The sequence below is a fragment of the Schistocerca nitens genome, chromosome 9 (assembly GCF_023898315.1).
Source record: "Schistocerca nitens isolate TAMUIC-IGC-003100 chromosome 9, iqSchNite1.1, whole genome shotgun sequence".
Taxonomy (NCBI): domain Eukaryota; kingdom Metazoa; phylum Arthropoda; class Insecta; order Orthoptera; family Acrididae; genus Schistocerca; species Schistocerca nitens.
Window position 1 is genome coordinate 128,141,699 of NC_064622.1, and position 27,842 is coordinate 128,169,540.

The following is a 27,842-nucleotide window of genomic DNA, read 5'->3' on the forward strand; positions in this document are numbered from 1 at the left end:
ACTTCAATACTTCGTTCTACAGTAGCCAACAGCGAACTGCAATTACACGTGATTCTCCGCAACTGAAACTTAACTCACTCTATTCCTACGGATAACTTTTACTTGACGTACCTGCCACTGTAAAACATTTTCCACATAAGACTTCCATAATTCTCTAGTTCAGCATGAGCGAGCCATGTAAATTGTTCGCCAACATTTAGCGTATCAGTACTGCATTACATGATGACAGGCTTTCTCTCAGAAAATAACATACCAATGGGCATAGCCTTCTCCCTGCCAGTACACTTCACTGCATTGTTCTACCTTCTTTTAGTATTTCTAGCCAACTACATGTCGCATCACAGCGCAGGAGGAAGTGTGCACGCGAAAACTTCGGATATATATCCGGCAGCACTCACATTACCTCAGCGCCAAAGTATGCAGGGGTTTTGGGAAGTCCATCCGTTCCCTAAGTGATGACGGAACTAAAGGAAATGCTTGTAATTGGCGCGGCTCTAAGTTATACTTCTAGCAGACGGAAATCCAACGAGCACGCCTGCCGCAGTTTCAGTTCTCATAAATTATGAGCAGGAAGTCTCTCGCGCAGCATTTAATGTACTTGAAGCAACTTCCAAAACTGAAATTCGGAGAGGGTTATTTAATAATATAAAGTCTCGTTCCTACAGCCTGGAAAAGAGTTTGTTACAGCATAACGAGTAGCCAGATTTGGGTTCAAAAATAGTTCAAATTGTTCTGAGGACTATGGGACTTAACATCTGAGGTCATCAGCCAGATTTGGGAGGCGTGTCATGGGCGCCGTGTGAGATCCATTCAGTGCTGAGTATATGTTTTCTCCTTGGTTCTCATTCATGCCTTCCGGTCAGTGGCTGTCATTATCGGTCACCTGCACTGAATCCCGCTGCCATCCATTGCTCCCTTGATATCTAAAGCGGCATTTTAGCTCGTGCCACCGTTGAAGAACGTCATAAAAAACAAGCTATATGATTTTATTACAAGACCGGCAAAAAGTCATTGGAACGAAGGAAGTTAGAGTTTAACGTCCGTAGACATCGAGGTCATTAGATCATTAGAGACAGATCAGAACCTACTATTACCTCGGGCGGTAATAGTCACTGAGTCGGTCACAACGAAAGTTATCGAACAGTACCTGTCCGGAACTACTTAATTTGCAAAATACACATAAAACTAGCTCTAACTAGGAAAGATGCCAGACTTTTATTAGAAGAATTTTAGGGAGTTTAATCTACTTGCAAAGGAGATCGCCCAGAAAACTCGTTCGACCAATTCTTTAAGAGACAATATAAGAAAACTCTTGTTCCTCATGTAGATTCTTACTCTCAAAATTCTGAGAGCTGTTGTATTAATATGGTGAAGAAAAACAGTACTTGGTACAGCATACACGTCGGGTAACCACAACGGAACATCAGTGAAATTGAGCTTTATGAAGAGGGTTATGGGACAATACTCCATCACATGGAAACAGGAAAAGGAGCTTGGACAGATGGGTGATTATGACACACTTTGTACCCGCCGGCGCACATCGTACAGACGTAGAGGCAGAAAATGGTGCTACTTACCAAAACGAATATCATCGTGGATTGTGATAAGTCGAGTCGATATTATTGTCAGTCACAGAAGACCAGATACGTTTTCTATGCTTTACTTTATTCAATTTGTTAAGCTGTGGTTACTTATCCGGAAATACTGAGAGAGTTTTTTTTTTTTTAACAGCTGAGGTCGTGAGCGCCCAAATTATGACTTAAACAGGAACGTTTTCTAGGAAAACACTCTAGTTCTTGAAGTTAACTGACACACAGGAGTCCAAACGACATTAGTAGGTGGGTAAAAGTATGACGAATAATGATAGTGAAGCTAGAACGCTAGTTAAAAAAGCAACAAACACAGTAGAAAGGTAGAATGAACAATAACGACGAGCCTCCCTTTCTAAGAGACCGTCTAGGTGTGCACGATCGAAAATCAAAGCTCCTTCCCCAAGTTACAACGGCGAGTAAAAAGTAGAACGGGTCATACAACTTGTGCTGTATGTTTATACGACAAACACACATTAAAGTGTAAAAGATTAACAAACTGACACTGGGTCAGAAAGTCACACACCGTCATTAATTGGTTACAGTGAGCGCAAAATGATCAAAGATGACCGCTTAACAGATGAAGATGGCTGAAAAGACAGTGTGCACTACGTAGCCTAGTTAAAATACATCTCCTTGGGACTAGCTGAATGGGAGGAAGTGGACTACGCTGTAAGGAGGGATTTAATCTTCCAACGGAGATGACCAGCGTTCGTGTCAAAGTAATAGGATGTTCCTACGTTCAGCAAAACTGACGTCGTCCGAGGGAAAAAAAAAAGAGTTCTGAGCACTATGGGACTTAACATCTGAGGTCATCAGTCCCCTAGACTAAGAACCACTTAAACCTAACTAACCTAAGGATATCACACACATCCATGCCCGAGGCAGGATTCGAACCTGCGACCGTAACGGTCGCGCGGTTCCAGACTGTAGCGTCTAGAACCGCTCGAGGAGACAGATTTGCTAAAAGTTCTGGGCAGTGGGAATGCATCCTCGACAGCAGCATCAGCAACCTATTCCCCGACACGCCACGTCCCGGAATCTATACGAATGGCACACCAGTGACAACGTCAGCGAGCAAGTGAAGGTAGTGAACACTGACCCGATATTTGCCGCCAAGCGCATTACACACACTGAAACTGTCATTTGTGAATAAAAATACTTTGTGATCGAGATAGATATATCTTTTTATACTACTAACTTTTCTGTATTTCTAATCCCCCACGAGTGGACTGTCCATGTTATCCGAAGAGTTTTCTTTTCCGTGCCCAACCTAAAGAGAAAGAAATATCACGAACTGTGTTCTGCCCAGATCTGTCATTCGTCACAGATAAGTGACTCCACCTCTCATCGCTGAGATCGCAAAAGCTGTAAGCGAAACGGCGCGTGAGCGGCACGGCAGGCAGCGCAGCTGTCGCGTGGGAGTGAGCGCGAGCCCCTCCCCCGCAGTGAGCAGTAAGCACCGGGAGCACCTGCGCAGAACTCGCCAGCGACGGCCAGCCGGGGCACCGCCTCAGCAGCCAATCTTTTTGCCGCGGCCCGATGAGCAAACAAGGCGGGGCAAACACGCCGGATCTCGTCGCACCGCCACGGGAAATCGTCCGCCCCCGCCCCGCCACCCTGTGCGACGCTTAATGTAATGCATTTCTATCGGCGCACTGCGCACCGCCGGCTATCCCGGCGGAAAGTATTTGCCGTATTTAAATTTAAAAGCTTTTCCTCAAACATAACGGAGTCTTGTTTAATTTCGTGTGACTTTATGAAACATCAGCACAAACAAACACAATCTGAAATATGAAAAGAGAGCGAATGGTAGACAGAGAGGAAAGAGCCACCGCCACCGCCGCCGCGTGCTCTCTCGTCAGTCAACTCCGAGTAATGAAATTAAAAATAAGCCTTTTCGCGGAGGGGCTTTTTTCAAACGCTCTGCGAAATTGTGTATAAAAACGCAAAGACGCCGGTTTAATTAAATGAACCACAGAGTCAACATAATTGTGTAAAAGGGTGGCGGCCAGCTCCTTCGCAGCAGCTTGGCTTTTCCCGCGCCGCCGCCAGGGGCGCCGCGGTCGCGACCCGCGCAGCAGGGCGACTCGGATGCCGGGACCGCAGACGTCCCCAAACTTCAAAACGAGGCGTTCCCAGCTCCCTGATCCATGTTCACTGTTTGCCATCTGGGTGCTGGAAGATCTGCTCGCTGCTACACAAATTTCCAGCCCCTAAGACGACATGTACTGCTGAATCCAGTTAGCTCAAAAAGACTACCAAGCTCACCCGTAATACACGATGACCTACGTGGAACTGGCGGTTTTCAAATGAGAAGTAGTACGTTGATTTTTAAGGAAAACATTTTTATTATCACAAAATCAAAGGTTATCATACAATACGTCATGCATTACCCGATGAGATTTGTAAGAGTCAGGCATTAACTTATGGGATTTGAAGGAGTCAGTGGGAGACGCTACGAGAAAGCTGTTGTGTGTCATGGGTAGCCTTAATAAAAAATTCAGATTGCCCACCTTCTAATACAATCAAGAAACACTTGCATTTCCTCCAACGTACATATGCCTAATGGTCACGAGGGTAAAACCAGAGAAAGTCTGGTTTACGGAGAAGAGTACCGGACGAAACTTCATCCCTCGTACCATCTTGAATAGAACAGGAAATGATTGGGGGGGGGGGGTGTCGTGAATATGGTACACTAGGATAGGCACTCTCCACCACACATCGTTCACTTTCGGTATGGAGAAAAAGAAACTGATAGTAACTATTAAAACAAGTAACATCGTGAGCTGGATAACGTGCAATTACTTTCTGGGTGTAGGCCGGAAATAACGGGAAAAATGTTTGTAGTTTTCCGTGAACACTGGATGCCGCTGTCCGTAAGCAAGAAAGGAAGCGGAAGCCTTACCTAAACCCAACAAACTTTTTTCTGAGGAGTACAATTAGCAACCAGATCGTGTAAATGTGACTAATTACTGTATTGGACCGGTACCATATCTGCAATCAACGAATTGCTGTGAAGAAACCGGAGATCAAACTACGGTGTTTGAATACCAACGAGCACAGTGAGACGACAGTGAACGTTGTATTACTGCAGAGAGAGAGAGAGAGAGAGAGAGAGAGAGAGAGAGAGAGAGAGAGAGAGGCGGCGTTAGGCTACCAGGACACGAAATAATAATAGAATGAAGCGGTAAACTTTGTTTAAGTTAGTAATATTCGCTTTGGAAGGCAGCCGAGCCGAGCAAGCCAAAGTTGGAAAAATGGCCAATTGATGACAAGCCCGGCAAAATGAAAGTTTCTGTTTACGAACAATTCAACAGTCATTTGCGTAATAAAGATAGGCTCGTTACAACTCTCAATCCGAAGCTGAAAACTGAAGGAATCAAAAAGCCGGACATTGTCACACCGCCGTAACATTTCCTGGCGTGGAATCCAGGTAACGAGTGCGTTACAGAACACAAAACGAAATTTCTCAACAGTCACGCATTCTAGAAGAGCGTGTCTTGTCATTTATAGGAAAACCGTTAATAAAGTTTCAAAAATTGGGAAAACAATCGTCAACAGCCAGTGAAACATATTCGGATGTTTCTATCTCTCAGCACTGAAACTTGGCAGACCAAGCAGTACTAAATGCTTGCTTGCAGATATGAGGAATGTTTCGACTCCTGCGCTGCGCGGCTATAAATGACTCGTGACGACGAATTATTGCGCCAAAACAGGAGTACAGAAAAAGCTGGAATTTCCAGTTATAGTAATGTTGCAAACAATATTACAAACAAAACATAACTAACCTAATTTTCCGTCATCTTTTGGGCATGCATCTGGAATACACGCCCGAAAGATGATGAAATGCTCTATCCACTGCCAAAACTTCAAGAAACTCAAAACATACCTAAGACCAAAAAATTATAGTCTTAAATATTGATGTTTCTCATGCACGAGAATTGGTTGCACTCTTGAAGCCGGCCGGTGTGGCCGTGCGGTTCTAGGCGCTTCAGTCTGGAACCGCGTGACCGCTACTGTCGCAGGTTCGAATCCTGCCTCGGGCATGGATGTGTGTGATGTCCTTAGGTTAGTTAGGTTTAAGTAGTTCTAAGTCCTAGGGGACTGATGACCACAGATGTTAAGTCCCATAGTGCTCAGAGCCATTTGAACCATTTGCACTCTTGGAAAGCAAAACGAAGAACTGTTTCTTTAGAAGCAATTGTAAAAATTATATGGCAACATGGATCCTAGCCAATAATGAAAGAGTGTAAATATCTAATCATCGATTCTACGGGTTTCCATGTCCCCCGTCAGCGATCTGCCGCTCTCTCCAACGTGTGCATTCATCAATCTGTTTTGACCTAAAACGTGATGCCGTCTGGTGTGACACACACTGACAGTCTACGACCGGCGTGTCTTAAAAAATATTCTGGGCTCCATGTGCACGGTTCGCATCATTATACTCTTAGCAAACAAAGATGTTTTCTGAACTTTGTTCACCCCCCTTCTCTTTTGAGTTAATATATATGTAAATGGCCACCTCCCTCTCCCAATTACTTCAGAGAAATCAGGTTTCAAACTTTCGACGCACTCATGCATCACTATACAAGTGCCTTACACCCTCAAACTTTACTGTCGTAGTTAAATGTCTCTGTTACAACTCGTATTTTTAGAGTACATTTTACAACCACCACGTAACATTTGCTCTTGTATTTACGCTTATACTTCTTTTAGGTGGCCTTCAATATCGTTTTCATATTTTAAATTCCGAATTACTTCCATAAGCTGGTGTTCTTTTTATAGAAAAAAAATCAAGATTCTTTATGCTATGTGATGTACTTAAAAGTACGTACTTTTGTAGATGTTTTGGGAACTGACGAGTACAAATCTAAACGGAGTGTGGAATTGCTGTCTGGGGTATCCCACGAAATCGATTCAGTCGTCGTACGGAAAGGATGTTCTTCCTCCGCACAGACGGGCCCCTTTCCTTGTGGATATGTGACAGCTGTGACGTATATGTATTTGTAGAGTGTAGGTGAAGTGTAATATAAAGGGTGTCCGAACGCTAATAAAATTGGAAATATTGTAGAGCATCTGGTTAAGGCGTGCTTTGAGATAAAGAGCTAATGTTCGAAATGAATAATTGCTTTCTGGCAGAAACATCTTACACTTTACAGAGCGTCTCTCTGTGAAAATCTGAAATGTCTAACTTTGCAGTCATTGTTCGAAACATCGACTGCCAGTTACAGTGCATGGATCGCAACATAATCATTTGACAGAACTGAGTTCTGTGTCCAAAATCATTTGTCGTGATACAGGTGTAGTTGATGTTACACCAATACTCTGTACATTGTATTCTCCTAGGTGTGTATTTCACTGGCAAATTGATGAGTGCGTTACTGTTGTATCTTCTCCCACACGATCCCACATCATCTCCTCAAACTATCGGTGCGTACAATTCTCAGTCGAGAAACAGACCTCTCTCTCTCTCTCTCTCTCTCTCTCTCTCTCTCTCGTTTCTATCCACGATACTGAGTGTCCACTAATTCGGGAGATTCCTTTTGCGAAACTCTTCTCTAAGCGTTCTTTTGGCTTTCCGGGAACATCACCCCGCTGCAACAAATATTACATGTATGAATGCAGGTTCTGAAAAGCTCCTTAAGTCGTGCCTCGGAGCTTCCGTAGCACTGTGGTCGCGGCCTGAATCCATGCATTCTTGGTATTGTGCAGCGCGCGAGACAAATTACGCGATGTACTGCTCCGCAGATTTCATCGGAAACGTTTTTTGGTTCGCCCGGGTTAATTTCTCGCCAGCCCCACACCATCCATTCAGTTTAAATAAGTGTTCGCTAGCCTCATTTTAACGCGTGAGAAATGGTTACTCACTACGTCAAAGTCAATAATTAAAAATTCTGTTGCCGACCGAGTACTTTCAGAAAGATCCGAGATCCCACCACTACACTACAATACGTAAACCGCTAACAGTTCATACACTGCCCGTGATTGACCACTAGCAACTCTTGCCGTTTCTCAACATAAAAGTACAACAGGACCGCATTTCAAAATCAATAGGGGGGAAAAGTAACACAGAAACATCACTTTTAAATTTTCACGGAAAGAAATTAGATGTATTGGTATTAACTAAACCTAGCCAGGTCTATCAGTTTTATAAAGTACCATCCCCAGCTATGGCTCCACGCTCTGCTACGAGGTCCTTTTTTTACTAAATAACTTCACACCCACCAAGAAAAAACAGGAAGGTGCCTGAGCAGAACACCATGCTCGCGCCGAAACGCACTTCGGATTCTTTCCTACGGCACTTATTAACTTGGTTGACTACAAAAGATCACCTGTTACAGACTTCAGAAACACACAACGAAAACACCACCTCCGCCCCAGAGTGCACACGACTTTACAACTCAAGAGGCCTGCCGAGCGACTGCTACATTTCCCAAGTTTCAAACCGCTCCACGAAATATTTAACATTTCGCCCTTGCAGCCAATTACAAACAGGAGAAGTTGGCCACTTCCTTCTCCGACTTACAGCGCTTATGTATGGCGCTGCTTTCTGCCAGAACCTTAAGAACTCACTATGCAATGAGTTCTGGAAACAGTAGCGGACTTCAAGAAATTACTAGCCCTCAAAATCCACCTAGTCAGCCCCCACCACTACACATTTGGGATGATTAGGGAAAAACCTCTTCTCCCTGCAGCCGGAAGCTGGCGGAGGCGACTACAAAAGCGAACAGAGCTATCACACACGGGCGGCCAGGAAATCATAAGCTTAAGCTCTATTCAACTTGAAATGAGGGACCAAGCTATGAGGCACATTTAACCATCTAGACTCGCAGTCCGGAGGAGCGAATCCAGATTTAAGTAGTCTGTGATCTCCTCAAACTGATTAATGACAATTCTGAGAGCGATCCTTTGAAATGGACATGGCCGATTTTCGTACCCACCCATCTGTAATCATCTCGCCGTCAACACGACGTTTACCCTACTCTTCATTTCTTCCTTCCTGTTCCTTCATTTGGAATGGAGGGAGACAGGAATATTCGGAGATCTGCATCAGCTCCACATGTCTTCTATGAGTGCGATACAGAGTCGATCATTATTTGACTCTGATGTGAGACAGCACAACAATTAAAATCCCCTTCCGCGCAGTAAGTCTTGCAGATGGAGACTATTCGGACTGGACAAACCTACGCGAAGGAAAAGATGGGCAGAGGCAGTAAGCACTGGCGATAAGGAAACACAGGAGGCATATTGGAAGAAGTGTTAGACAAGGGCGTTGTTTGTCACCATCCACTTTCAATATTCATGCTGAGCAGATAAAAGGCAAAGATCTAGAAAAAGCAATAGGCATAATAATAGGAGAAGAAAGGATAAAGACATTTAAGTGCGCAGCTGGTAAATCAGTGTTAGCTGAGAGGATCGTAAGTGTGCACAAGGGGTATGGATCGAAGATAAATGTTGGACAGACATTTAGTTTTCGCCGAAATTTAATTGGAAGGGAAGATTCTGAAACAAGTAAAATCTTTTCAGTACATATGACATTTGCTGACAAAAAATGGAAGCTGCGTGAAGGAAATAAGAATAATTATTGAACAGGTGAACACTATGTTGGAATAGGAGAATGAAGAATGCGATTCGCCAACTGTTTTCTCTAGGATTTAGCATTCCATGGTAGTGAATAGTTGACAGTCAAAAAGGAAGAGGAAAAAATATTTGGATAATTTCGAAATGTGGATGCGAGAAAGGTGCTGAAAGTTAAATACGACTCAAGAAGTACTTCTCTTAATACGTGAGGAAAGCAGTGGAAATTATAAGAACAGGGTAAACGTTTGGCCGCGACACATACCAGGAATGAACTGCCTGCAACGAAGATGGACGGAAAAGAAGAAGAAGAAAAGAAAAGGAGGAGGAAGAGCAGCAGGAGGAATGCTGAATGACATTAAAAAAACCACGACGTTACCAGCAGCTTAAGGGTGAAGTACAGGACAGAGAAAAGTGGAAAGCGCCTCGTCGATATTTAGTCTTAAGAAAGATATACCGAAGACGACGGGAAGGAACAGGCCGTGTCTTACCTATAGAAACTGTCTAATGCACATATTGGGGTTAACGAAGAGTAGATGCGGAAAACTTTAGGGCGATGGGGAAACAGCGATTCCAAACCCGACCATAGAGAATATACGCACCTTCCTCAACTGAATTTGGTACTATCTGACACACCGCACTGTTTTTTGCAGGCTGTCAGTATAGACGTACCTACGAAAAATCTCAGGGACAGGGATCCAAATGTGATCACTGGTCGTCAATGCTCGTTTCCTTTTGACGCTCGTTTCCTTTTTCATCAGCACAGCCATTACTGCCACCTTCACTTTCAGGGATTAGGCGTAGTGTCTCTTCTATCTTCGAGCGTTCGATGTTTGGGAACAGAGGCTATGTCTGTCAAAAACCAGGCGAAAGGTGGACTGATAGAGGAGTAACATCTCTTAGAAATACTTTTTTAGTTAACCCTGTTGGTAGCACTTGGCAAGAGTCCCTTGCTGGGGTTACAGTGACGACGACAGTGGCAGCTCTATGGAAAAGGAAGAGGCGCTTTTCCTTATTCGGATGAAGCGTTGTGGTGAAGATGATGGTCACTAAGAGATAAGATGTCAAACTGATCCAATGACTTACCCGGCTACAGGGTGGTTTCCTGTAATATACTCAAAAAGTTTGCTTACTTTGTGGGTGTACGTGAAATCGTTTAGTACGTCTCAGCTCCTATGTACATATCAACGAGCGGACGGCACCATACGCAATAAATAAGAACTGCTTCGATAAAATCTGTTGGCAAGTAGTGTAAGCGTTTAGTAGGTGATAGAAACAGTGACACCGCCTCCTTTGGTAGCGGCGGCATAAAAAGAGGGGCGTGCAGGAGCGCGTTATCAGTTATTCGGCAATTAATAAGCGAACATTTGCGGCGTCAGCGGCGAGGCCCCGCCCCGCGGCCAATGGGAGTCGGCGGCGCGGCGCTGGCCCCGCCCCCGGGCCTGCCCCCCACGCGGGCCGCGGCGGCCTGCGGCGGCTGCACGCCGGCACTCCGGAGCGCGCGGCTGGCGCGGCGGCACCATGTACTCGCTGTACCGTGCCTGGCTGATGCGCGACGCCGTCGTGGCGGCGGCGGCCGCGGCGGCGGCCCAGCCGGCCGACGTCGTCGTCAGCGTGGGCGGCGCGGGGGGCGCCGAGGCGCGACAGTTCGCGGCGCACCGCGCGGTGCTGGCCGCGCACAGCGGCTACCTCAAGGCGCTGCTGGCCACCGCGGGCCCTGCCGTCTGCCTGCCCACCGTCGCCGGAGACGCCTTCGCGCCGCTGCTCGCCTTCATGTACACCGGCGTGCTCGACCTCAACAGGTACACCGTCCCCCCAGTGATCCCCTCCCCTCCGTTTCTCCACCTCCTTACGTCGCCGACATGAACCTGGTAGATTTCCATGCTCCTCATCGGGTGTTAGAAGCGAGAAAGAACGAGATCGTCAGATCAGGACAACTCGTAGTTCAAACTGGATAGACGTGCGGGAATCGGCAACGGCCACATCAAACGAACCGCTCGCCATAAATTCGCAGAAGACATGCGTGACCAGTTTATATAGTCCGTGCATCAGTAACACAAAAACAATAAACACCAATGTGAGAATCTATATAAAAGCCTTTTTGGATCGTGGGGAGCGTAACTTCATATTGCGACAGCTAAGGTTTCAGTAAGAGTCAAGTAACATTAAAATTCCTTCGATATACATCTTGCATAGCAATGACGACAGTAGAATTTGACATTCGAGCGTGTAGCCTACAAACCACCTAGTGTGTGCCATTCACGAATAGGACAGAAGTTTTTGAGTAAGTGGAAGTGCATATATGATTGTAGTGCATCATGCACCCTCCGCCACACACCAAATGATGGTTTGTGGCGTGCAATTATAGACGACTCAGGGAAACTTGTTCTTCCCAGTGGCGACTGTGGAGCCTTAACCACTGCACTATATCACCGGGTTGTTTTATATAAAAAAGCACCATACAAACGAATGGTTGGGCCTCATTATATATATGCGGTATTCTTGTTTGACCTAGAATGATTCCATCCATCCACTTTGCTTCCTACGAACGCCGGAGCTCGCAGTTTCCGGCCAATCACTGTTTCTACTGTGTCAGTTTACACATATACATACCGCAGCTAACTAAATTGATAGAAGCTACTATAAACCGCTCCCTTTTCTATACTAACCGCGAATAATGCGGTGGAAAAACGTATGCCTCCCTAATCGCCCAAACCTCTCGCATGGGATATAAGTAGCGAAGTAATATTAATACTAAACTGCAAAATGGATGACTTCCAACAGCGACCATGCCTACGATCACTGCTCGTGGCATCTGACAGAAACGGCGTGAAAGACTCAGAAATCTTATTATTTTGTACTTGTGGTCTTTATACACAAACACGCCTGTCCAAAATATTGATTCTCTACTCTTGCCCTGCTGCTCATACCTTAGAGCTGCTTCAGACTCCTGCTTCGCCGGGAAATGAAAACATAGAAAACATATGTTGCAAGCACTCTCCTCTGGACATACGATACATGTTCTACCAAAATTCTCACAAAGCGATGAAACTGTCCGTTTACTCCCTAGCTTCTGCAGGGTGGTTCACATTACAAAATATACAGTCTGAAGGAAGCAACAGAAAAGATTACGTCACTTCCCCTAGCGCCAAAAGTCTCCTTGTTAAAAGATACCGAAATGACGTGCTTTACAATATCCATCCGTACGGTTATCTCGTCGCTGTCAGTAGCAAAATACGTTTCTTTTAATGCAACACATGACTCCTCTTGAAATTCACGACAAACTCGTATGGAAGAAGTCAACGTCAGCGTCGTTGCGAAGGAGGTTACAGTGTAACTTGTTGTCGTCTACAATGTCATTATGGATCAAGCATAGCATTCGCCCCATATGATACAGAAAATTCATCGAAAACTTTGATCAGCTAGGTCGGACGACATATGAACTCCCCCCTCTTCTCTCAGTATCCACTGCCTATATCGTCATTACCCACCGTTTAATGGAACAGAGAGGCAGACTCGAAGTGGGCAGTAGAGTCTTGAGCAGACTTTCCAAAATCGGGAGTTCTGATAACTTGTCTCCACTCTGTGGCTGTTTTGTGAGCCAGCGTGGTATTGCTGCAGGGACAACATCTACTCGGTGCTGCTGGCAACGCACTTGCTGCACATGCCGCGCGCTCTGGACCTGTGCCGCGCCTACCTCCAGCAGCCGCCTCCGCCACCTCCACCCCCACCGCCCCTCGTCAAGCCGGTGCCCAGCCGCAAGCTGCCGCTGCTCGGCTTGCCCTACTGGCCGCCGCCGCCCCCACCGCACCACGTCGCTGCGGCCCCACTGCCGCCTCCGCCGCCGTTGCTGCCCCACAGTGAGTATCCACACGTTGTTAACTCACTATTCACACGCAGCTGTTTCCTTCAGTAATACGCACTGTTGTGGGCGACAGTGCACGGAGAGTCGCCGTTCCGGTGTGTGGCAGCCCGGTCGCCGCCCGCGTCGCCCCCGGCGCCCGCCACGGCCCCCGCGCCGCCCCCTGCGGCCGCCCCTGCCACGGCCTCCACCTCCTCTTCCTCCGCCCCCGGGCCTACCTCCGCCTCCGCTGTCCAGTCCGAGCAGCAGCGACAGCCTCCGTCTCCGTCGCCGTCTCCGGGCAGTCTTTCGCCGTGTCTATCCGCATCTTCCCGCTGCGACTCCTCTTCGCCCTCACGAGGACCGCAGCGACCGCCTCCGCAGATTCACAAGCCGTCAGGCAGCAAGCACCGCTCCAAAAACGACGACGCTAGCTCTTCATCGTCAGGCAAGGTGAGTTCCCTACTACCCACCATAGCACTGCCAATATGTTGTACAACACGAGAAACCGTCCCATTACCTCTACACGTATAACTGAAGCCTGCTTGAAATTACTTGGTTGACACTTCACGCCTCGGAACGAAGTTCCCCCAATCGGAGCGCCGGTGCCACAGAGCACCTGTAGTCCTACCGGTCACCGCCCGTGACGACGCAGTTGTGCCGTATGACAAACTTCAAATAACAAGTATTTAATGTCACGTAGCAGATGTCAGATTTTGCTGCTCTTTCTAACGTAGCGTCATTAAAAACTAAGCGAAATGCTCAGTTGTTCCGATAATTGTCCAGTCATCCAAATTTCTGGAGTTATCACCACTCCAAGACAATGTCAGGTTCTTTTTAGAGCCCAGGGGCGACTTCGTTCCTCATTTTACCCAACTAATCTAGTACACACTCTGGACATCGACTAGTCCTCAATTCTAACAGACCTAACGATTATTTCTCGCGTCAAATGATGCTGTCTTACGCCAAGTTGTCAGAAAATCTTGTGTAACGCTCACTGTTCAAAAGAATACAACTCACTGTGCTATACCACGCGTCGACAACAAAGCTAAAGTTTTCATAACGACCAGGGGAAAGTCCATATAGTGCACTTCAGGGAAGTCTGGTACTGCAGTGTTATCAGTAAAACATACGAACAAAAAAAAGTGACGAAATGCTTTCAACACTAATAGTATGTAAAAATAAAGGTAGAGATATTTACATGAAGAGCTCCAAAACGATAAACGGTTAAGTCAGATAACGAATAAGAGGTGGGGAGTCTGAAAACGCAATGAACACGCTTTCTTTGCGCCAAATTGCAGAAAACTGCAAGTGTCTTGCCCAACGATCATGAGTTTACTTTGCGAAAATACAAGCGGACGCCACATAGAGCTTGGAATTCGCTCATCTCGCCTGTACCAGAACATGTCACCGTGCCTTTTACTATTAAACACACGATTCTGCATAGTGTCAACACGTGCAGTGTTTGCTGCTCCCAAGTCCTACTCCTGCATCAACGCTAACAGGACCAAGTTTCCTAATGCGCTGGTACTACCCATGCAATGTCAAATGGGGCACGCGACACAATTATACGCTTCCTGCCGTATGAGGGAGTTGGATACTTGCACATGCTTTCAGCAAACAGGCATGACGCGACGATGTTTGCTAATTGACCATTGTGGTCTACAGTCGGTCGATTACCAAGCTGGGCTTATGAACGTTACATTTTAGGCACGTTGATGCAGCTACTACGAAAAATGTCTTCACTGGTGAAATAAAATGGTAGGATACTGAACGGCAGCATCTGTTCACAGGTCATCATCGACGTGGCGTGCTGCGATGGGCCGGTGCGTTTCCACCGCGTGCTCAATGACAACTACGGGCTGCTGGAGGCGGACACAGCTCCAGCGGAGGCGGCACCGGCGGCAGAGGGCGCCGCCCCCGCGCATCACCAACAGCAGCAGCAGCACAAGGCTTCAGCCTCCACTGCCTCCGCCTCCACCGCATCTTCATCTTCCGCGAGTGGCAGCGACGCTGTCTACACGTGCGTCTATTGCAATCACACGTTCAAGAGCCACTACTGCTACCAGAAGCACGCCCGCCGCCACATTAACCCCGTGTCGTCGCTGCACGCGGCGCAGGCCCGCAAGGTACGCCCGGTGGGACCTCGGCGGGAGGCGCGCCTGCTCGACATGAACGTGCAGTACTACCCGTGCAAGACGTGCGGCTCCAAGTTCCCCAGCTACTACTTCGTCCACAAGCACCGCAAGCTGTGCCATGCCTCCGAGGATAGTGACTCGGCGCCAGGGCAAGCCAGTGACGAGTCCCGCTCGCAACCCTCCGCACCCGGGCCGGTTGCAGCCTCATCCTCCACTGCCCAGTGAACGGACGATGCGAGTGACACACCGAACTCTATGCGCTGATTCGGGTAGATATGTAAGAATTTCTCAGGCTGTGCAACCTTTAAAACAGTGTTTAAGCTTCGTACCAGACATGGTGGAAACTGATGGTTGAAAGTGGCTGGCAGGAAAATGTCAGAGACCCTAAATCTTCCGAAATCTACAGACTCAAAAACTGGGATACAATCGTTCACAGACTGTAATAAAGCTGACACTTTGATGATGATCATGGTGATGCTGATGGTGTGTGTGTGTGGGGGGGGGGGGGGAGGGGGGGGGGGCAGTGTGGTGTGTAAGAAGGTAAGGGCCATCTGATCCACAAACCAGTTGACATTTCAGTGGAAACAACCAAAATAATAAAACCACACAACATGACAGTGGTGAGTGAAGTGATGTGACTCATTGTGAAAGTGAGAAAACTGTGCCAACATTCAGGTGATGAAGAATAAAGCTCTCTTCATTCTCTAAAAAGAATAGCTCTTACAAGAAACCATACAGAAAGTATCTAACAAATTTGGCCATCAGTGCTCAAACTTTAACCCATTTGGTACATATCAACAACAAAAACTTCAGACATAAATGTAAGAAAATTGGGTCTTAAAGCACAGAACTTGGAAAGTAGTGACAAGTCAAATTATGCTAAAGCAAGTCTTAAACTTCAGGTATGTTGTACAAAAGTCGGTCTTCCACTGACTTCGCAAGGTTTTATATCCGCTTATCACTTGTATCGATTGGAAGTAACAGAGTTTATAGGTGCTCCAACACAGCAGTTGAAGCTATTAGAGACTTTTCAATACTGTCATTTATAGGGGAACATACTAAATAGCAGAATACTGTCAGACTTTTCTCAATTTCATAAGACCTGTTATCGCACAATTAAAATAAACTGTCAAAAACTGTAACAACCTCAGGAAATAAAAAATGTTGCCATTAAAATTATCAAGTTACTGCATTTATATCCTCATACTGTCTGAAATAATACAAGTGCCAACTTCCTGCAGCAAAGTAACAAGGTCCTGTGGTCAGCACAGAGATCACAACTGTCAACATTCTGCAGTAAAGTTATAAGTGTCCACATTTTGTACTGAGATCACAGGTATTATGAAGTGCTGCACGTACCAACTGAATCTGAAGTTTCTCAAGGAACAAGCAAACGAGATGCTGCAGTGGATAAAATACTAGACTTTTATTTGTGAGGATTAAAATCCCTGCTTAGCCACCTTGATTTATGTTTTAATTGGTTTCTCTAGATCACAATAGGTGAACGTTGTGAGAGTTCATTAAACAGACAACTGACAATTTATTCCCCCATTACTGTCCAATATGAGATTAAGTTCCATCATTAATGATAGTTACTGAAGCTGCATAAGGGCGGCCAAGGCAGTCATCTCACCAGACAGAAATAAGACATCCACCAGGAGCTTATCACACACAGCACTGTCAAGTAATGATCCAAAAATTTTCAGTTGATTTCTTCTAATGCTTTTCTTTAAATATCTTTCTAAGATTTTTCCATTCTAAAATACATATTTCAGGGAGTTCAACCTACCCCCTAATTAGTGTAGAATCAAGGAATATATTAATTAGCTTTGTAGCAAATATTGTATTGACTCATGAGTGGTTTACTAATGATGTAACACTCTCTTACTAACTTCCTCAATTCTCCCGCCTACAAATGAAGAATATTGTTTCTACTTTCAGAACCCAAAGATCTGACATTTCTCACTACTGGTTGGATGCAGACCTGACAGATTCTGTGTTTTGTATGTGCTGCAGTGATGCTGCCAGTTGATTCATTGTTAATTTTAGAACACTGGCAGCTCCACATTTTCAGAAGCAGAAGTACACTTCTAGACACCACAGTGATCTGAGCTGTTTGCACACACATAATTTCCAACATGCAGAACCTACTATAAGCCATCAAAAGATTTAACACTCAGCAACCCATACATAACTTTCAACAACATTTCCCATAAAGAATTCATGGGCAAATAAATACGAACCTTATATTTTTGAAACCAAAGTAACACATTACATGATTTGTACTGGTTTGTTTTGATCTCTTCAGACAAAAAGCTGTACAACATGTGGCATGAGTTAACAATCATTACACTGCAGAAAATACAAACTAGGCTACATAAAAGTGTCAGTACTCGAGTGATAGACAAATGGATGACTGTGACAAAATGTTTCAACACCACCTGTTTTCCAGATTTTACTATATGAGCAGAAGTGTTACAGTCAAGGTAAACAATTAATTTCACTCCATTGGCAAAATAAGTTTCTTTCAATGTCTAACAAATAACACCCTAAGGTGCACAGTGGGCTGCTAGAGAAAGAAAGAAAGAGAGAGAGAGAGAGAGAGAAAGAGAGAGAGAGAGATTTATTTCTACTACAGTGATGGCTTCCTGCCTCTCTGCCAGCCAGTCTTTCTATAATTTGAAGGAAATAATTTCAACTAGGTCAAATATACATCAACCCAGATATTCAAAAGAATTGTAATCACAGAATGAAGTGTGGACTATTTAAATGTAAGCATATCTCTCTGACATTCGCCTCACTCACTATCAGTACATGTAAGTTTTGATGGATACTTTTTCTAGAGGCAGTACCATACAACAAGGCAAATAAAACTGTACACTAACTTCACAATTTCAGCAATGTTCAGTGTCAATAGCAAGTAGGGTTCCGAGTCAGAGCATTACTGTGTATCAACAGGATGTGACAACATGGACAAAATATAAATTAAAAACAAAAATTCTCATTTATTGTTCACTGATGTGCGAGGTCTGTTCTGAAAGTATGGGAACATTTTTTAGTTATACTCTAATGGAGATATTCCGTGATATGTTGTTATCATCAATGCCTTGGACATTACCTCCTTTGTAACTAGGTGTTTTTGGAGTGTACATATCTCATTTAGTTTTCATGATATTGTAATCTCTGTGCAATGTGTTTAAGTCTTAATGACAATTTATGAAATGTGCCCTATTCTGGAGTAACAATGCAATGTAAAATGTGGTAACTGGGCAAAACTTTTATAGTAACATTCCAGCTTTTGAAACAAGCTTGCAGAGATGATGCTCTGGGTCGTAAACAATGGTACAAAGGGTTTTCGTGATTTAAAATTGGAGATGATCTTCGACCACATGGGCCTTCCACTTCATATGTTTAGAAGGGGAAACAGTGCAGTGAACTGTGTGTACTACAAGACACTTAGTAATAGTTATGTGGGTACATCTGTAAAAAGAAACCAGAGTTGTGGCGAGGCAACTCGCGATCCTTGCACCACAACACTGTGCTCACATACACTGCTTTGTCAGTTCATCAGTTTTGTATCAAAAATCAGATGGTTGTCATCCACAGCCCACTTAGTCACCAGACCTGACTCTTTGTGATTTTTCTTTATTTCCAAAATTAAAATCAGTGCTGAAAGGGCACCATTTTCAGAGCATTGACGGCCTCAAAGCAAATCCGTCAGAGACCTTAAAGGCCATCTCAAATTACGCTATCCAAGGCTGCCTTGCAAAATGGAGATACCACTACAAAAAGTGTGTGAATAGGGGAGGGGAGTACTTTGAAGGGGGGGGCAAAGGACCAATAATCTTTGAAATTAAAAGCAAAGTTAAAAAAAAGGACCCCATATGCAACAACTTTCCAGGCGAGGGAATCCAAGTTGAAACCCACATATTCTCTCTCTCTCTCTCTCTCTCTCTCTCTCTCTCTCTCTCACCGTGTGTGTGTGTGTGTGTGTGTGTGTGTGTGTGTGTGTGTGTGTGTGTGTGTGCGCGCGCGCGTGTGCGTGTGTGAAAGGCTTGGTTCTTAGAGGTGATTTGTACAAAATCATTTTTGCTCCCTCTTCACCCTTAAAGAAAAATAAGCCATCAATACTGAAGTTTATCCTCTCGACTTCCTCCATTTGTCTTAAAAATTAAAATCACACATTTATAGGTTTCATTATAGCACTTATATTTCAGAAAGGCAAGAAACAAAACGCAAATGACTGCAAGTAGTTCGTTTTCATTAGACTAAAAACCTGCTGCCATTTCAGGGCATACAACTGCTATTCTTCCAGTCCTCATTACATTTCTACCATGAGGTGTTAATTGCTTCAAAGAAATCTCAACTTTTCAATCATGATCCACTGTTACGAGTGTGCTCCTACATTGCTTGCTAATTGTCTATGTCAATTCTTTGACAAATTTTAGCAAAAATTCATTGTCAATACTGAAAACCAGAATGAACCTGCCTCCTGACACAATGGTCCTTCAATAGTTAGCAATTGTGATATTTTGCTTGCTTGAGAAACGAGAGCTACAATTTCATTGCATTTTGAATTTTATTACCTAGAAAATGAGTAACTTATGTTTTGTAACCAAGTTGCTAATGATAAAAATTCTATAAATATTTACTCCTGCTCATCATGTTATACATTTCAGTACACTATGAGGGTCATTTCTTAAGATCTTGGATAAAGATTGTAGGTCTACCTCTATCCCCATTGGTGCTGTGACTTATGTATTGTTCCTGCAAATAAAATTACAACAACAACAGAAACAACTATCTACATAAAAGCTTTCAGTACTCACCCTGAGAGTCTGTGCACTCCTCATCACTCGATTCATCATCTCCTTTCTTCTTCCTGTCTTCTTTTCTCCTGTCTTTCTTCTTGTTCTCTACCTTCCCATCTCTGCAAAGAAGAAAATAGTGGCTTGATCTGTAAAACGAATGGCACTAAAAATAGATCTATCTTAACGGAAAGCAAATATTGACATCTGCACCATCTCAAGGTTAAAGCTCAAAAGCAATTACAAAAACTAAACTGTCCCCTAAAATGCTTGGTAAAGTGTCCAGGTTTTTAGTGGGTATTAACTGTACAGTTTCCTATGATTCCAATCTATAAATATAAATTACAATCACTGATTCCTAACTGAAAGATACTGCATGTACATTGTCAAGAAGTAAGTGGTACTTTGTGTGGAGAGCTCTGAACTCAAATAACATCTCAAAAAATTAAACAGATAACTTTCATACAGTTGCAGTTAAATAACTGCCAGATTCTTCTAAACAAGTGATATCCTCATCCAATATTTTTCAAACACTGGCTGGCATGTTATAACATAAAAGTCTGTACACAGACTGCATGTCAGCTTGTCAATATTGAATTCAGGGTATTGAGTAAAGCCAGAGTCAATATTAATCACCGAATACATTCATCCCCACACAGCTTAATCCTGGAATACACTATTAATTATTAAATTGAAAACTCTGGGCAAATATTTCTGCACAATAATTAATTACAGTCTGTCTGTGTGCACCACCAAAGTACCTCCAGTGCTCCGACCTGATGCGGCTCAAAATTATCAATGTTTATTGTGGCAACGATATACAAAATTTATAATTAAAACTTAATAACATCAAAACGTGCAGCAGCACTTTGAAATTACATCACTGCTAGTTTAAGTGTCGTATGTAACAAAGAATGCACGAGTGATAAAAAGAAAACACTTTCTTCTAGTCCTTGCCATTAAAGGTTTTTAAAAATGTGCTAATAAGTAGTTCATGCAATTCATATTAATTGTGGCTGTGCTCGTGTCTACTTATAAAACCATATCTGTGATTAATTCACTAAGTAAAGGAACGATGAGGCCAAAAATATTTTACGCACCTGTAAAATCAGAATTACAAATCCACAACTGATAATACGTCATCAACAAAAGTCCTGCCCTGCCACAGTATTACAAAAAGTAGTATGTTGGATTAGTTTACATAACTGATGGATCCATTAGTTAAATGAGCTTCACATTCAAACTTCCCCTCCCTCATTGAAATGCACAAATCAAAGCAATTGCAGCAAGAGCACTGATGGAAATAAGATTGGCCTCCACCACCAGTTTTAATTTGCATAACAATTGGAGGAGAGAACTGAACACAGAATAATGTTGTTTGAACACTCAAATCTCTTACAGCACTGCACAATGCTTTTAGTCAATAGAATATTTAGAATTAGCTTTTGACAATGGGAGATATACATTTCTGAGAAGAATATTGTCAAGCCCGATGTTTTGCTAAAAGCTCGGACTGTTAATTACATTTAAGAGCTGTTTTGCATACAGTGTAAAAATGATAAAAATAATAAAATCTCGACAGGGCACATGAACGTCTACATATGACTGACAATCTATTCACAATTTTGTTGCTACAGTTAAAAATGAAAGAGAAACCACAATGACTCTGTAACACAACAGACAGTTAAACTTCAAACAAAGTTAACTGCATACATGAACAAAACATGCATGTGTCATCAAACTGAATGCAAATCACAAATGTTCCAACGATATGCCATTAAGAAAAGGAGTTACATTCTTGCCACATCCCTTGGGTTATAATAGATCTACGATCTTCCTTGTATCCTATCTCCTGCACACAATAATGTCTTGTAGGATCTGGAAACTTCCTCTGAGAAGATCATAAAAGCTGAAATCTTAGGTTGGCATTCTGGCACTATATTTGTGGGATTGGCAGCGGGAGGGGGGGGGGGGATTTTAAAGGATCAAATGGTAGCATCATCAGACACTCAATCAAGAGATAGTTCATCTGGCGTTGGTGATATCTGACAGATTATAGAAGTATGGAGGAGAGGTAAAAATCAAGCCACTGGAAGCTATATTGATACACGGGCAGGGACATATGTTAATGGAGAAATAGAAGTATACAGGTTGGGCTGGTACACGCTCAGAGCAGATGAAGGGATCTCCCTGGGCTCACTTTGGTGAGAGAAGCCCCACCCGAATCCAACCCTTGCCACCTGATTAAGGGCAAAGACAATTACAGGGTAAAAGAATGTCTTCTGACCAGGAGATTCATAATAGTAACAGCAAGAAGGCTAGATACACAATGGACATCAGCTGGACCCATAATACCAAAACAAGATGAGAGAAGTAACACTTTCAAACATGATTTTTAATGTCTGTGTAACTTCCACTGACATACTTTTTGCACCAATTTCAGATGTGTTATTGGTTTTTTTTATTACATACAGTTTTTTCACAAATCGAGGAAACTCTTTTTCATTTAAACCAAAGTTCCACAGAGAGTTATTTTACTGCAACTAGGGGAAATTTTATTTTAGTAAGATGAAGTAGTTGGCAACATTTGTTGCACTCATCTGGCCGTTACAAGGAAAACTTCAGTTCATCGTTGACATGCTATAGTGTTGTGATGTTATATTTGTGCTGTAAAAATAGTTTTGTATTTTCTTATAAATGAGTTCTTGTGAGTAACTGAATAACCCAAAGTATTCTGTTATGTTGGTGGTTGCTACATAATTGCTAAGCAAAGAGGACATTAATATACAGTTATAAATGATTGAAGCAATTTTAATTTCAGAAATTCACTTTAGCTACATTAATTGTTGTATCATCACATAACTCAACACTCATACAGAAAACATGAAATATTTTGTATTGTTGCAGCTACACTTTAGATTTCTGCCACAAGAGTGCAGGAATAAGTAGTGAGAAAAGATGGTGACAGGTGCTGAGAAAGTGTATGGTGTGCTTGAGATGCATTCACATCAGTCTGCTGTAACAGTACAACAACTCTATTCAGAACGAAGTTCAAAAAAAGATATACGAACTGCCAACTCCATTCGATGAAGGTATGTGCAGAATGCGTCTGCAAGGGGAAATCAATGGCCCGGTCTGCAGTGAGTGAGTAAACAATTGACTGTTTGCGGCAAGTTTCACTCATAGCCCACAGAAGTTGACGAACAAAGCAAGCACAGAGCTGAACAAACCACAACTGACAATTGAAAGACCTTAAGAAAATGACTTAAGTTAAAGCCTTACCATTTGCAATTGCTACAAGCCCTGATTCCTAATGACAAAGTCAGGCACTTTGAATATCTGACACAGCTACAACAGCTTACAGAAGAGGATGGGTTTTGAAAGAAACTCATTTTCAGTGATGAGGCAACATTTTTTGTGACTGGCACAGTGAATAGGTACAATGTGCAAATCTGGGGGACAGGGAACTCCCATGTAATCGTGCAGTGCATTTGAGATTCACCACATATTAATGAGTTGTGTAAAGTCTCACAGTTTAATTTTATGGTGGCTTTTTCTTCTGCGAAAGATTCAAAAATTGGCTCATGCCACAACTGGAGACCAGAAAGTGTAGATTTCAACTATCAACAGTATGGTGCACTACCTCATTTCCATCATGATGTTCCTAAATTCTTAAACAGGAAATTGAGAGACCAATGGATCAGTCATGGTAGAGTTGCTGATCAGCAATTCATGTCATGGCCTCCATGCTCTCCCAACTTAATCCCAAGTTATCTCTTCGGCCTTATGGCAAATTATGTGTAGTGATCTCTCACTACTTCAGTTCAACCTACCACTCTAAGATTTGTGACAGGAAAGCAGCTCAGAAAATGAATGTAATGATGCTGATTATTACAACCCAGAAGAAGATTCTGCACCAGAATTATTTACTCAAAACGAACTAAATGATTTACTTGTGACCTGAATATGACAAAAGATTCTGCCAAACTTTGATTCAAAACTGAAAGCAGATCATCATCTACTACCTAATAGTATTGTTCTCTTGGGGCAGAAACCGAGAATAGGAATTAATAAAACTGTTTAAAGAGAAAGACCACATGGTTTTTCATTGCGATATTGAGGGTTTACTGAATTTCTTTAATGTCACTTACGATCCAAGTTAGTGGAGGTTGTTCACAGATTCATCAAAATGTAGTCTGAAAAGAGTACTTTTGTATAATGGATATTTGTTCGAGTGAATATATGTCGCCCGTTCAGTACACAGGAAGGAGACGTGAAAACCTCAAAGCTGCATTGAAATACATGAACTACGAAAAACATTCTTGGAAAATACGTGGGGATTTGAACAGAAGTCGGCTTGTTATTTGGACAACATTTTGGCTACACAGAAAGGCTGTTTCATTTGTGAGTGGGACAGCCGAGCGACAGACAACCGCAGAAAGGTAACTAACTGGCCTGAAAGAAAAGCCCTCCAGCCCAGTTCACAGGATGCTAAAGGAATTCCTACTGGAAAAATGTTTCTACTCTTTAGATGAATTCTCCAGTGGAGGTAAATAATTTGAGTAGTAATTCACATTATTTTCTTTGCCATTGTATCTGTATTGTTTTTTATCACTATTGTATTTTTGTATTTATTGTTTATTATCTCTACTATATTACTGTATTGCACCAGTTTTGAATAATTCATCTACCATGTGTAATATACCAGTACGTATTGTATTGTATTGTATGGTATCTATATTGTACCTGCTTCAACTCGTTCCACATCCATGCGTAGTCACGCCATACTGGAGGTATGGAATACGTATCTCAAATAAAATAAATAAATAAAAATAATAAAATGAATCCATTGTTCAATCAGACACTATCACCTCCCCTCCATATCAAGTCTGGATTAATGAAACTTAAAAAAGATGGTTATTGCTTCCTGCATTCAGTAACAAGATTTACAAAATTATCTTTTGAGAAACATAAAGAAGGGGTCTTTGTTGGGGTGCAGACCAGAAATTTAATAAAAGACAATTTGTTTAAATGTACAATGAATCAAGTGGAAAAAAGGGCTTGGGTTTCATTTAAAGAAGTAGTGACCAAGTTTTTGGGCAATGAAGTCCAGCCAGGTATGGAAGTGAAAAATGGACAATAAATAGTGTAGACAAGAAGAGAATAGAAGCTTTCAAAAAGTGGTGCTACAGAAGAATGCTGAAGATTAGACAGGTAGGTCATGCAACTAATGAGGAGGTATTGAATAGAATTGGGTAGAAGAGGAATTTGTGGCACAACTTGACTAGAAGAAGGGACCAATTGGTAGGACACATTCTGAGGCATCAAAGCATCACCAATTTAGTATTGGAGAGAAGTGTGGAGGGTAAAAATCCTAGAGGGAGGCCGTGACATGAATTCACTAAGCAGATTCAGAATGATGTAGGCTGCTGTAGTTATTTGGAGATGAAGAGGCTTGCACAGGATGGAGTAGCATGGAGAGCTGCAACAAACCAGTCTCTGGACTTAAAGACAACAACAACAACAACTTATAAAACCACGGTTAAATCAATGCTGGAGAGTTTCACAAAAACAGGCTGTAAAGATTGTGAAGCTTCATTTTCTACATTCATGTACCGATGTTTCCCCTGTGAACCTCACCAACGTCAGTGAAGAACATGGAAAGCAGTTCTACTAGAACATCAAGGAGATGAAAAAGAGATAGTAGGGACGGTGGAATGCAAACATGATCACTGAGTGCTGTTTTATGCTAAAGAAGGATGGCAATGTGAAGGGAGACAATGAAGGAAGAAAGTTTTACCCCACATCAGAATTTGATGCAATAAAATCAGCAAAGGAAAATTAAATGGTCATACATGTGTTTTTATAACAATTATAAGCATTTTTAAATGAAGATTTACCATTGTCGAATCTAATGGAGTGTGCAGTAGACAACATTACAAAATAAATAACTAATTTTTAACGCAATTTTAAAAAAAATCCTGTTAAAAAAGAAAAAAATTCAGCTAAAACTTCAGTCATGATTTGTACAAAAATCTGATGTGATACAGGAAAATAAAAATCAAGATTTACTTTAAATATCACATTACATTCATAAAACTTCATCCCAAAAGTTTTGCAATGCGCTACAGTGTAATCAGATCAGTATGAGGGTATGGCCAGGCAAGTGCCCACCCAGGGCTCTGCATGCAAGAAAGTCTGTTCCTCCACAGATATCCAACGCTCAATCCATTATATCCAAACAGTTAAAAAGGGGAACAGCACTCTCTATTCACCGAAGTGCTACCCCTAAAATGGAACATAGGGTGCAGCAGAAAGGAGCTAACCATGTCTAAAAGCCATTAAAACAAGAGTAAAATTCACAATCAAGGCAGCTGGAAAGGGGATAGGTCAAGGGTCATCCAAATCTAGCATGAGCCCCAATCCAAACCACTCTGCCCCTATCCCAAAAGTTGTGTAAAAATTTATAGCTGAGGGTAAAAACCACTGTCACAGATAACCAGTGCAACTGTCCATGACTTACTTGTCCGCCAATATTAGAGGCAAGAATCCAGAAGACACTGACTGTAAGACTACAAACCGCAAAGTGGGGGTCACTTGTTACATAAAATGAAACTGGGTTAACCTGATATTACCCATATTGAGGCGGCATATAGGACATAGGATGATGGATTCCTTCTGGGAGAAATGGAAGGAGGAGCACCATGCTAGGATCGTCAAAATGAATGCTGGACATGTGCTCGCTTCTCTAGACAAACGGTCATCCATTTCATTCCTTGGGATATCCACATGACTTGGGACTCAAAAAAGACAATTGAGCAGGCAGTATGACTAAGTTGAGTGAGGTAATGAGTAGCTGACACCACAATGTGACACCAATCAACAGCCTGGAGACTCCTTATTGAGTCACTACAAATTAAAACAATGTCAAGTCAGGACTGTTTAAGATGACACAGGGCACTGTTGATTGCTGTCAGCTCTGCCATGAAAACACTGCACATTCCTGGCAACAAATATTGCTCCTGACTGGTGGGAGATTCAATAGCATATCCCAAGTCCTATCCATAAACATAGGGAGCACATTCTGAAGAGGTTAAGCAGAGGTCCTGACGGAGAGCCTCCTGAAGGTGTATTCCAACAGGAAATCCCACCTGACGGCTGCTGTCAGGGAGTAAATTTCCATTTTCTGCAAAAAGAAATTAGTAAGCTGGATAATTAGGGAATAGTCAAATAGTGATTGTATAGCCAAGCAAGAGTTGGTACTGCCAGAACTGAAGAGGGAATATTCCAACTTCAGTAAGGGAATTGCCTATGGGACTAGTCCTGAATCTCATCAGAATTTTGGACTGGGACACTAGTTTCAAAACTGAATGTACCACAAAAACACAAATCTTCCAGTCACAGTGCAACTGGGATGAGACCAAGGCCCACTACATATGGAAGACAGTAGTCTGATCCAAATCCCAAGGGGTGTGGGCAAGAACACAGTGAGTTTGATGCATTCGCATGCAGCTAGTATTTAGTTGACAAATATAGGACAGCCAAGTAAGCTTTTTGTCAAATAGGAGGCCTAAAAATCAGGACTGTGCAACAACATCAAAGATCTAGGTACACATGTAGAATATGGACTGTGGTATGATGACAAAAATTCACGACTCATGTTTTCATGGGAGAGAAATGGAATCAGGGGAACGGGTTGAAGCAGAAGGCCTCTGGATGGTACCTTATAGCTGTTGTTCAGCCAAGGCTACAGATTGGAAGCAATACCAGGAGTAAAAGTCAATGACATACAGTGCTAGGATGAGCAATCATTGAACGTAGATTACAAGCCACTGAGGTGATGAACGAAGACTGTAACACTTAGCACAGAGATCCATGGGACATC

General features: G+C 43.0%; 1 protein-coding gene across 2 annotated transcripts in view; it reads right to left on the reverse strand.

The window, feature by feature from the left end:
* Nucleotides 1–27,842, reverse strand: part of LOC126203504 (nuclear receptor corepressor 1-like) — a 395,459-nt gene that overhangs the window by 107,864 nt on the left and 259,753 nt on the right. For both annotated transcript variants that reach the window (XM_049937831.1, XM_049937830.1), the window contains exon 11: nucleotides 19,979–20,079. In XM_049937831.1, coding sequence (XP_049793788.1) covers nucleotides 19,979–20,079 — 101 coding nt within the window. The remainder of the gene's footprint in view (nucleotides 1–19,978; nucleotides 20,080–27,842) is intronic.